At 35.5% G+C, this 13,436-nt stretch overlaps 1 protein-coding gene across 2 annotated transcripts in view; it reads right to left on the minus strand.

The window, feature by feature from the left end:
* Nucleotides 1–13,436, minus strand: part of CADPS2 (Ca++-dependent secretion activator 2) — a 571,469-nt gene that overhangs the window by 143,017 nt on the left and 415,016 nt on the right. For both annotated transcript variants that reach the window (XM_011937408.1, XM_011937407.1), the window contains exon 14: nucleotides 1,940–2,041. In XM_011937408.1, coding sequence (XP_011792798.1) covers nucleotides 1,940–2,041 — 102 coding nt within the window. The remainder of the gene's footprint in view (nucleotides 1–1,939; nucleotides 2,042–13,436) is intronic.

The following is a 13,436-nucleotide window of genomic DNA, read 5'->3' on the forward strand; positions in this document are numbered from 1 at the left end:
TTATCACCCAAGCTGGAGTGCAGTGGTGTAATCAGAGCTCACTGTAGCACTGACCTCCCAGGCTCAAGTGATCCTCCCATATCACCCTCTGGAATAACTGGGACCACAGGCACACACCACCACACCCAGGTAATTTTTTTGTTTTTCTTTTTTGTGGAGATGGGGTCTCGCTACATTGCCTAGGCTGGTCTTAGACTCCTGGGCTCAAGCAACCTTCCCTCCTAAAGTGCTGGGATTATAGGTGTGAGCCACCGCACCTGGCTAAGGCAACGCTTTCAACAACAGCAAATGCAGAAACACATCTCTACAAATGCAAAAGAATTTTTTATGTCTTCCTTTTGTTTATAAACTCAAAAATCATTTCAGGCAGATAATTCAATCTTAACTCTGTAAGTTGAATTCAGCTATGTTATCTACAACAGTGTTTCCTGACGTAAATTTACTGGCTTTTTGAGCAGAATAATTCTCCAGTGTGGGACTGTCTCATGTACTGCACTTTTAAACCCAGTAGTAAATGACTGTCCCTACCCCTGGTTATCGTGACAATGAAAATCGTACCTCATTCACTTACCCTAAGGTAGTGCTACCAGCCCCAGTTGAAAAATCACTAATGTAGGGGAACAGATTCATAGTATATACTATGAGATTTTCTCCTTTCAATATCATTTAAAAAATCACAGAGTCTAAGAGCTTTATATTATCAGAAAACATAACAAAAAGGAATACTAATGAGGCAATAAGGTATCAGGAAGAATAAGAAGATAAGGAAACAGAGTCTCAGCATAGTCACATAGCATTCATGTGGTTAAATAAAATATTTTTGTGAGCATATTCACTAAGTTTATTTTTTAAATAAGTGCACATGAAATGGTTCCAAATCACATGCATGCAACATGGCAGACAGGTTAGAAGACACAATACTTTATGTGGTGACATTTTATAGGCCTACTAAGAGAGAGAAAGAAAATATATTGGCATATTTCTGTTTTTAATCATTAAAGTCTGTTGAACTAACTATAACCAGGAGAAAAGAAATATTATCAAGGTATTTATCTTTTACTCTGTAAATGTTTGAAATGTTTCTTAGTATTGGTAGCTTTTTTTTTTTTTTTTTTTTGAGAAAAGGTCTCATGCTCTCGTCCAGGCTGGAGTGCAGTGGTGTGATCACAGCTCACTGCAGCCTCAACCTCCCCAGAATCAGGTGATCCTCCCACCTTGCCTCCTGAGCAGCTGAGACTATAGACACGCACCACCACGTCTGGCTGGTTAAGTTTTGTGTTTTTTATAGAGATGGGGTTTCACCATTTTGCCCTGTCTGGTCTTGAACTCCTGGTCTCAAGTGATCCACCCCACAAGGCCTCCCAAAGTGTTGGGATTACAGGCATGAGCCTCTGTTACTGGTTGATAGCTAAGTTTTTGAGCAACGAATGGTGCTAGGTGCTGTGACCTGTGTTTTCACAGAATGTAAATAAAAAGATAACTAATGACTTTAAAGCTATGTGGGTTATAAGTGACAAGAAAATAGTACAGACAATAAATGCTCAAAGACTTCAGAATACTCTTTGCTGGAATAATTGAGAAAGGCTCCACTGTGGAGGTGAGACTTGAGGGCTCCTTATCTGGTAACACAGAGAGCAGGAGAAACAGTCACCAGAGCTGGGGGAAGAGACTATGCAAGAATGAGAAATGCAAAAGGCAAGTAAGAGGTGCAATGGATATTGTAGGGGGAATGGGTAACCTAAATGAGTACAGGAGACTGAATGATACACTGAGAAGCAGACCACAGACTGAAGAGTGTGGACCTTCCCCTGCAGGCAATGGAGGGCTACTGATGATCTTGAGCACTAGCAGAATGATACAAAAAACAATTTGTGGGGGAAGTAAGGGTTGAGTGAAATATGAAAAGAAATATTTATATTAATGAATAAAATATATATACCTGAAATGGCTTATCTGATTTTCTAAAAGGGAAGAGAGTCTCTCTTTTATCTCCTCAAATCTTTCTTTTTCTTCCACTGAAACAGTCCCAATTCCATCAGGTCTGAAAAAAAAAAATCAGAATCAATAATTTATATTGATTGAGCATTTACTTTTATATGTTTAATACATTTATATATATATACATATATATTTTAAAATCCAAGGAAAAGTTCACTGTATACATATTGATTGTGTTTACAGTGGAAACTTACTGGATATATTTGCAGCCATTTGCTTTATATTTTGACCCAGAATGAATGGAATGGAATTACTCTCTTTTAGACAGGCTTCAAGGTAAAAGATTACAATAAATATTTTCCAGATCTACCAAAACAATGACTAGTCCTTGAAAATGGTAGTGAAAAGTGTTTTATAGTAGTACCAAACATTTGACCAACTAAGTGAAATGCCCTGAATGAAGATATTATTAAAAAATAATGAATGTAAGGTAAAATGTCTTAACTGCTTCTCTTCCAAATAATAATTCAGCTAACACAGAACTGGAGATTTAATTGTTGTAGGAAACATAGAAATTTTGGATACATGTAGAAGTTCACTGCCCTTTTTGTTTGCTTAAATATATAGGCATATGAATAAAAATAAATATTAGAATTAAAATATACAGGGAAGAAAGAAAGCTATGTTTCTTTTCAAGATTTTTGTGTTTAAATATTCCTGTGAAATCAACGTGAGTTCCATCAGAATTTTACAAAGTAGCTATGAGGACTGAAAAAAAATCTTATTTTACTAAGATTAGGATTAAAAATGTAAAATATATCAAATAACAGAAATTTATAATTTATTCTGTATCAGCTTAGGTATCCGGTTGTACAGCAATCATCTAAAATCTTGAACATAGAAATCTTAACTGTCTTGTTAATGCAGAGAAAAAAAAGTATGAATCTTATATTCACTTCAAAACCTGTTTATATATTTTAACAACAAAATAAGCCTTTTGCACTTGATAATTAACACCAATCATTTCCTACCTTATGTTTGTTTATTTATTTGTTTATTTATTTACTGAGACAGAGTTTTACTCTTGTTGCCCAGGCTGCAGTGCAATGGCACGATCTTGGCTCACTGCAACCTCCGCCTCCTGGGTTCAAGCAATTCTCCTGCCTCAGCCTCCCCAGTAGCTGGGATTACAGGCACCTGCCATCATGCTTGGGTAATTTTTGTATTTTTAGTAGAGACGGGGTTTCACACTGTTGGTCAGGCTGGTCTCGAACTCCTGACCTCAAGTGATATGCCCGCCTTGGCCTCCCAAAGTGCTGGGATTACAGGTGTGAGCCACCGTGCCCAGCTTAGCTTATTTCTCTAAAGATTATATTTTAATTCCCAAAGACTTGTGCATTTATCATTCCAATGTACTAATTGTAATGGTTACATATAAAATAGGTAGAAATAGGAATTATTGAAAACAAAGAAAAATGAATGCTTAAAATAACTTTCCTAACAAGATTGTTATTTGTTCCTTTATATATATACATATAATCATATGTATGTGTGTGTATACATGTTTGATGCTTGTTAACTAGTCAATGAGGATGAAAGCAATTAATTTTAAACTTATCCTTGAATTATACTGACATAATGACCTTTCAGTCAAATCAAAGTATCATTTAAGTACGAGAATTTTTTTCCACTATAGAGTATGTAATTTTTACTTCAGAGACTCACATGCTGCTGGAATTTATGCTTTGAAAACATTTCTTACAATATTTTATTCCTAAATAGGGAAACATTAATTTCATATGCAGAATAATAAATCAATCACATTTATTCCATCTGAATTCATTTTGAATGTTAACTATGGAAAAATTAATGGCCAAATATTAGTCTTTCAAGTATTTTTAGGAAGGAGAAAAAGTCTAATGCATAAATTACAAAGCAGTGAACTATGAGTGAATCCTAATGTTTTACATTTATTTAATAATGGATTTTTCACATATTACTTTAGAATCAATTCCCGTTGAGCAAATGTTAATACAAAACACAAACTTTAACCTATGAATAATTATGCATTGACAATGATCACAAAAGTTCAACTGGGAAATTCTGCATAAATCATTAATTGGGAATTTGGGTATTCAGACAAAAACTACACCTAAATTACATTATTATGTAGACAACAATAAAAACTCATACCATAATGTTACAGGTGATTATTTCACTGAATATGCCTGTGCAAATTGATAAAAAGAGCAAATAACTTATCTTTATTATTCTGCTGATTTGACACAATCTTTTGGCTTAGCTACCTGACAGGCGCTACATGGTTAAATATGAGTAAACGTTTCTATTTGGTTCAACTGTCAAATGAGATAGTCATCCACGGTGATAGTGTAAGTTGTCCCATCATATTAGACTTCACTGTGGCGCACTGCCTGCTTGACAGAATGGAGCCAGGGGGTCAGGTGATGACAAGTGAGAAAGGTAAGTCAGGGGAAGCTCACTTGTGTCAACCTTCACTAAGAAAAGAATGTTATATAGAGTGAAGGACCACCATTTTACTGAGTTTATCACTAAATTAGGTACAAATCTGACAGGTTAAATTCCACGTTTAGCAATTTGGACTTGCCTTTGTTTACACATCCTTATTTTAGTATACATACAAGATTAAGTACTGAATATTAGGAATATGAAGCAGCCTTCTATATCTAAATTATTGGTAATAAATGGCAACTTTGCAGTAGTCAACTCTAAAGGCAACAGTTCCTCCTACAGTAATTCTTCCTGATAAATGCAAATACTTTCCATATCATCAAATCTTGTCATTGTAATTATTAAAACAAACATAACTATGAGCCCTTATAGAATTTTAAATGCATGTCTGGTATTTTGTACTGGCTATTTTATGTGTAGAATAACACATAAAGCCCACAGCAATCCTGTCTCCTTTCCAAAAGAGAAGGCTGCTGAGGCTCAGGGAGGTTAGGTTAATTCTCCAAGGTCACACCGCTGAGAAATGCAGGAGCCTGGACTTGAACCTAGGTCTCTTGACCTCCAAAGACAATGCTCTTATCCTTCCTCTCTTTCTGCTATATTTTGACAGAAAATAATAAAGAGCAATAGAAAACTAATTAAACCATGAAAATTACATTTGAAAAGCAATAATGGACTATTTTGAATATCCTTACATTAGACATTTTCTATCTGACTTGTCAAAGGTAGAGACCTTCAAAACCAATGACATCGAAAATATAATGCTTACCACTGAATCAGCAAGTCAGTTAAAAAAGACCCTAAGAAAGGAAGTCCTAAACCTTGCTCTTTCATACATTCTAAAGTATGTTTTTACAAAAGCCTCGAGAGAAATTTAAACCAGTTATATTTTATGAATGTTCAGTAGACTAAGAGTATTTGAGATTTAAAAATTATCGTTCATATAAGCTCAGTTTATAATTTCATTCCTGCCAGCTCTACCTTCAAAACACACCCAGAACCTGACCTTCCTTCACCATATCCACCACCAATCCACCGACCCCAGCCACCATCAGCTTATCCCTGAGTATGTAGGCAGCCTCTTGGTCTTTCTCCTCCAGCGCTTTCTTTGTCAGAGAACTGGCCACACACTACTCTGAGCCTCTTCAAGCATGAGTCATTTTTACAGTACTCCTTGACTCAAATGTTGTAATGGTAGCACACAAGGTAAAAGTCAAAGCCTTTATAACGGTCTATGAGCCCCGCTTCCCACAATCTGACCTCATCTACCCCCTCACTTGCCCTGTTCCCCTCCACTCAAGCCATGCTGGCCTCCTAGCTAGTCTTTAAACACAGGAAGCAAGCTCCAGCCTCAAGGCCTTTGCAAGTGCTGCTGCTTCTGCCTGAGAGCGCTTTCTCTACGTGTACACAAAATCATATATGCACACATGCACACCTGGCTTGCTTGTTCACTTTCTTCTGGTATCTACTTACATGACTCGAGATTAGTGAGGTTATCTCCAACCATCCTATATGAAGGTGTGTTTTCCATTCCCATAGACCTTTTTCTCAATATGTTTTATTGATGGCCACTGTACATATGGCTGCCACCTAACATGATACATTTATCTATTTGGTTACTGTCTGCTTCCTTTGTGATGTATCTCTAGTGCCAGAATACCAGCTGGCATATTGTTGATATTTAACACATATATTCTGAGGAAATGAATGAGTGATATATGCAATATAAAAATATTACTTAACATGATAAGAATTCATGAATTAGTAATATGACAAATTATTATTACTACTTATTAGAACAGGGTATAAATTATTGGAACATTTTCATTTTTTTTTTTTATTTTTGAGATGGAGTTTCCCTCTGTCACCCAGGCTGGAGTGCAGTGGCGCAATTTCAGCTCACTGCAACCTCCGCCTCTCAGGTTCAAGCGATTCTCCTGCCTCAGCCTCCCAAGTAGTTGGGATTCCAGGTGCACGCCACTGCGCCTGGCTAATTTTGTATATTTTTAGTAGAGATGAGGTTTCAAGTTGGCCAGGCTGGTCTCGAACTCCTGGCCTCAGGTGATCCACCCCCCCTCAGCCTCCCAAAGTGCTGGGATTTCAGGGGAGAGCCACCGTGCTCAGCTTGTAACATTTTTATTATGTGATAGTTGCTAAAATAGAACATTTTGTGAAAAGCAAACAGAAGTGGGAACTGTAGTTAAGTACGCTGGGTAAAAAGATCTCTAATTAAAGTTAGTATGTATTTACACTTAGCAGAAAATCTTCGGTGTTTAATTCTACTTCAATTAATAGTAAAATAATTTACTTTAAATCTTAAGAATATAATTTTTCTCCTTAGATATAAGTAAACATAATCATGCCGCTTTGACATTGACAGTCTGTTAAAATGTGGTTATTTAAAATTGTAACATAAAATACAAATTTTCTCATTCGAATGTCAAGTGGGACTTAAGTCTGTGATGATAATTAAATATTAAAGTGGTTCTGATGAGAAGAAAGGGTAGTCTTATGTATAAAGATTTACTATTCTCATTTTTTTTCTGGGGCCTGTAGTTATTGAAGTTACATGATTTCAATAAAAATAGGGTGCTCTGTGAAAAAGGCTTAAGATATGAACAAATTATAAAACACAGATGAAAATAGATGCACTTCTTTTAATTACAGATAAAGTCAAACAAGTTATGACATAAAACTTCTATCTGGTCTTAAACAATAAGCAACTGGACACCAAATGCAGTTATGTGCTAATTTACCTCAAAGATTCTTAAAAAACAGAATTTGTACAACAGAACCTTCTGCCACTGAGGCCTGATCTTAACATATGCCTGTGGGTCACATTCTGTTTTCAGAGAAGCCATCACACACACGTACATCCCCCGCAAGCTGCATACAAATGTGTGCACACAAACACAGACGATGCTTTTTGAAAGGCAGATTCATCTAAAAAATAGTTGATAAGGCCGCTATATACATACTTACTTAAATTTCTCCATGAACTAAGCAATTTTGTAACTTGTGCTATCCATCAATCTGGCAGATTACTGCATTCTAAAACAAATGCAAAAACTCTTTTATATGTATTGAACATCCTGATTATCAATTCCTCCTGTAACAAGTGTGACATGAGCTCCAAATTGAAAAAGATATTTTTGAAGGAAAAGTCAGGAATGAGAGGAGTAAACAGCATTACTCATCCTAATCCATTTTCTATTATTTCTGATGGTTTCTGAGGTAAAACAAATTAAAATTTAGTTTCTATAAAGGTAAAGAACAACTACACTATGGGGTAAGAAATATCTAAGAAAAAGGGTACAAAACTGGGCAGTAGAATCAGGCATTTGAGCAGAAAAGAAAATATCAATGAGGAAATCTGCTTAAATATTCAGATCTGTGCAAACTTAGTGCTTTACTTCCCTTGTTCGAACAGTCTGTATTCACACATTTTATAGTTCCCTTTTCCAGTATAATAAAAAATTTCAGAGATTTGTAACACCAATAAAAACTAATTTTGGCATGTTTAATATCCATTCCTTTGGAGTAAATTTGAGTAAAGATGAATTAATGGCTTTCAACATTTTCCAAAACACATTGTAAGGAACAATGACCCTCAGGGATGCCCAAATATTTTGTAAACAATGCAAATTACACAACCCTTTTGGAGGTTCACAGGACAATCACAGCATATGAAAGGGTCTGAGAAGCCTGATAGTAAAGAAATCTGTTTAACTTTGTTTAAATAGCACTTCCAAAATTATGTAGTCATATCTGCCCACATTCCTACTTAAAATTCATTATTTAGTGCTGATGAGCATCCATTCTATTACTTAACGAAAACTATACCATCTTCTAGAGTTACTTTGTTCAATCACTTTTATCACCTGGACAGCTTCTAGATATGTGAGGGATAAATGTGTTTATAATCCCCAGGCTTTATAATCTCTAGGACTCTGCATATCGCCTGGTATACAGTGCTTAGCAAGCTTATGGGTTGAATAAAGACACCAGGGTTAACACTGTATAGCGAAGTATGGTTAAATTAATGAGACATTAAATTAAATTAATTTGGTTAAATTTATTTTAAATGTTCCCCCACCCCATCTCCAACTCATCAGGTAAGTTTGTCCTGGAAATCTGGTGGTTTGTTGTAAAAGATTATTTCACAAGCAATGCATGAGCAAATGACAAAGTTCATGGTGCTTTTGAGTTTCTTATAGGCTTCTTTTCACCTGCCTCTGCTATGAGGAATGCATGACATCTTAGCTTCCTCTAGGGAAAGTGAGAAGGGGAGAGATACCTAGAGGGTGGTATTTCTGAATTGTCAATTCTGCCTGCAGCACAGCAGGTAAAAGTCACTTTGCACTTCGTGTATTTCCCACCAATATCCATTTGTGAACAGAATGGAAAGGAGAGGATGTCACAGTACGAAAATAAGAAATGATGAAAGATGATGAGGAAGAAAACAACAATCCCTTCTTTTTTGTTTCCTAACCTATACTACCTCCTATTGTTCGAATCAAATGATGTCTCATTTGGATGGTCACATATTACACACTCAGTGCCCTTTTACTTCCCCTCTAATTTTAAATATCCAGAAGAAGAAATTGTGTCTTTATATAATCATTGAGATATAAGAAACAGATTTTCTATGAGAAAAATATTTTAAAGGATGAGATTCTGAAATATGTTCTTATCTTTTTACAAACACTCCTTCCTTCCTTGTCTGGATTTTGCACTGCATTCTAATTTCCTTGGATGTTTATTTACAAAAGGCTAGATACCACTATGGTGAAAGCAATCATCTGACTCTATGAAGATCTAAGATCGTATTACTTCATTTTTGTGTTAGGGTGGTGATGAATAGACCAAGGACCAAAACGTGCTTGATAACTGGCCTCTCCTGGGACCAAACAAACGAATAAGAAAACTTTCTTGGACTATTCCAAACTGAAATCACTGCTATACATAATTCTAGAATTCAAGAGAAATAAATACCAAGAGCAATTTAAAATAAAAGTAAAGAGAATTAAGGTTGGTATAGAGGTTCTCTGATATAAATATCACCCTCTGCCCTATACCTAATATTTTTTAAAAACAACATACATTGTAACTAAAGGACTTCATATGTATCATACTGTGAGAAGAGAAATTTGGAAAAATAAAGACCAAAATGAAAATTTCTTATAAATATGCCAACCAGAAATAACTGAAATATTATTTTGTAAATATAATTTATTTCTCTAAATATAGATGAATTATACATTCTGATTCATAATTTGATTGTTTTAATGAATGGTAAACTTTAAAAATAAAATTTAAAAATTCTAATTTATAATGAAATAATTATATTTCAGTATATGGATGTGCCATAATTTACTAGTCCAATTATCCATTATTTAGAAATGTAGGCATTTTTCTTCCGTTTTTTGCCATCATAGATAGTGTTTCAATATTTAATTAATCTTATAATATATATGTTTAACCCATATCCAAATGTTTTCTTAGGATAAATTCCTAAAGGTATATTGCTAGCTTAAATGCATATTTTCAGGTATTTGATACATATTGCAAAGTTGGTGTTTTAGAAAGCACTTGCCAGCTTACACTCTGGCCTGCAGTGCATGAAATTATTAATTTCCCTGCAACCTCACCAACTGTAGTGTTTATCATTCATTACAATGATTTTCAATTTTATACACTAAAAGGGGATCTGTTTTAATATATTAATTTCTATGATGGAAAATGATGCTATCTTGCTGGTTATGTACGGCCTTTATCATGTGCCATAAAAATAATTGCAGTTGATTAATTTAAAAACATTTAATTTTAAACTTACTTAAGAAGGTGCATAATATATCACCTACAAAATTTGTAAACAGATGGCCCAATGTCATTCACTTATTTACTCAATCAATGTTTATGGACCACTTGGTCAGGTCATGGGATACAATGTAGGCACAACAGAAATGGTTTCTGCCCCAATAGAGTTTATAGTGGGAAAATGTATACAAAATAAAAATTAGACAATAGGTATACAATTACATTTAAGAAGGGCAAAAGTATAAAGATCTGATCTAGTTTGGAGTGTCAGAGAAGGATTCAGTTTAGAAATGATATTTAACCTGAAATGTGATGAATGAGCAGCAGTTATTTAGGTGAAACCTGAAGCAGAAGTCAGTTTGAGGAAGGGCCCAAGATGTTCTCCATAAAGATGTCCAAATAATGTTTTAAATGCAAATTTTTCATGTGACTGCTGCTTCCAGTATGGTGGACTAACTTGAAACTCCCCAAATCCTTATTCACTACAAAACACCTAAGTACTGCATAAGCCACAACAATTATATGTTAAATGTTGTCTAGCTCTTACAATAAAGTAAAATAATTCTCCCAAGGGTGGGATAACAAAACAAATGAATCTGATGAAAGCAGAGAAGGGGCAAATATGAATAACATGGCTGCCTTGGTGGTAAATATCAATATTGAGAAAGCTTTACAGCTGTGTCCAAGGGAATGGATCACTGGGTCATAGACCTAATTTGGAACTCCTAAGCCTGAGATGCCTGCATAAAAATAGGACCCTCAAATGGGTGACAGTATCAGTGAACGGACAGTGCACTCCCTAACATCAAGGAAGAACACAAACAAGTCCTCTTTAGAGGGAAGCATTCTGAGCCCAGGCCTGATGAGAATTCCCACAGATTAATCTCAAGTATAAATGATTATTACAAAAACATGCTAGTTGCATTAAAAAATAATAAACAAGTGACCATGGCAAAAATGTCACCAGAAACAATAGAAAATTAAGTTCTTTGAAAGATAATATGAAATAATTATAAAAGATCTAAGGAAACAAAAAATGGAATCAAACCAAGAAAGGAAAAAGAGATATTCAGAAGTAATCAAGCAGAGTTCAAAAAGAATCAGAATTTCCAGGACTAAAGAATTTGTTAACTGAAATTAACAAATCAATAAGTGAGTGAAACAGTAGATGTCGCAGCTGAAGAGAGAACTGAAGTAAAGGTTGGCAAACTGTGGCCCATCACCTGCTTTTGTCAATATAATTTTGTTGGGACAAGCCACACTCATTCATTTATATATTGTCCATGACTGCTTCTGCACAGCAATGGCAGAGTTGTATAGTTGTAACAGAGACTATATGGTCAAAAATAGTTACAAGATTTTGTATAGTCACAAAGCCCGAAATAGTTGCCATGTTTACTGTAGAGCCCTTCACAATATTAGCCAACTCCTCAACTAGAATACAGAATTAAAAACATTACACAGGATGTAGCTGGAAAAATATGTAGATAGAATACATGTTAGAGACATTAAAAGAGATAGAAGATAAAATGCCTAGTACATGGGTAATTGGAGTTTCAAATGAGAAGAAAAAGATTGTAGAAGAGATGATATTTAAAGAGATAATGCTATTCCAGAAATGATGACAAATATAAATCTTTATATTCCAATCAGGGTAAATAAAAAGAAATGCACACTTATACGATATCATGGCAGGTAGATCAGAAATTCATATACGTCCCAATCACAATAAATTAAAATAAATCCGTACAAAGAAACCGTATACTGTACTCATAAAAGAACAAAACAATCTTTTTAAAAAAATCATCCCCAGTAAAAAGAGGAATCATCGTTAAAAGACTAGCATTTGTACTGCCAAGAGCCTTTTTTGTTGTTGTTTTGTTTTGTTTTTGTTTTTGTTTTTTTGTTTTTTTTGAGATGGAGTCTCGCTCTGTCGCCCAGGCTGGAGTGCAGTGGCCGGATCTCGGCTCACTGCAAGCTCCGCCTCCCGGGTTTACGCCATTCTCCTGCCTCAGCCTCCCGAGTAGCTGGGACTACCGGCGCCCACCACCTCGCCCAGCTAGGTTTTTGTATTTTTTTAGTAGAGACGGGGTTTCACCGTGTTAGCCAGGATGGTCTCGATCTCCTGACCTCGTGATCCGCCCGTCTCGGCCTCCCAAAGTGCTGGGATTACAGGCTTGAGCCACCGCGCCCGGCCTTGTTTTGTTTTTTTAAGATGGAGTCTCGCTCTGTCACCAGGCTGGAGTGTAGTGGCGGCATCTCGGCTCACTGCAACCTCCGCCTCCCAGGATCCAGCAATTCTCCTGCCTCAGCCTCTTGAGTAGCTGGGACTACAGGTGCACGGCACCATGCCTGACTAAGTTTTGTATTTTTTAGTAGAGACGGGGTTTCACCATATTGGCCAGGCTGGTCTCAGACTCCTGACCTGGTGATCTGCCTGCCTCGGCCGCCCAAAGTGCTAGGATTACAGGTGTAATCAGGTGTGAGCCACCGCACCCGGCCTGCCAAGAGCCTTCGTAATGACAACAAAGAAAATCAGAAGAAAATGAATATCTTCAAAGTTCTAAGAGAAAATAACCATCAACCTAGCGCTGTATAACTAGCAAAACTTTCTTTGAAAAATTAGGATGAAACAAAAGAAATTCCCGATAACAATTCACAGTGTATTGGAGACCATTTATAGGAAAGTACAAAGAACATTCTCCAGAAAAAAAGGAAAATTGTTTCTAAATCTAAGCAAGTACTGAATACAAAATAATATTTAATAATATTTAACTGAATAAAATAATAAATTGGGAAAAAAGGATATAACTAAAATACCACACAATTTAAGCATGTAAGCCAGAAAGGGGGTGACTGAAGGGTAATATTCTAAGGACTCTGAACTACCCAGGAGGAGAAATTTGCTGATTAGAGTAAGACTTTAAAATTTCAGCAACATGCCTGGTAAATCTCAAATGCAATTGTTGGAAAATATTAACTGTTAAGAGAAAAAAAATAGAATTAAAGAAAATAACTTCAATTAAACAAAAAGTATACCAATAAAAAGGAAACAAAAAGTTTATAGAACATGAGCCAAAAAAGAAAGCCTAAAATAAAATGGTAGAAATGGATTTACTTTTATTAATATGTGACTTACTTTTATCAATTACATGATACGTGTAAGTGGAACAAACTAATTAAAAGAC

Source organism: Colobus angolensis, unplaced genomic scaffold (assembly GCF_000951035.1).
Source record: "Colobus angolensis palliatus isolate OR3802 unplaced genomic scaffold, Cang.pa_1.0 Scaffold163, whole genome shotgun sequence".
Taxonomy (NCBI): Eukaryota; Metazoa; Chordata; class Mammalia; order Primates; family Cercopithecidae; genus Colobus; species Colobus angolensis.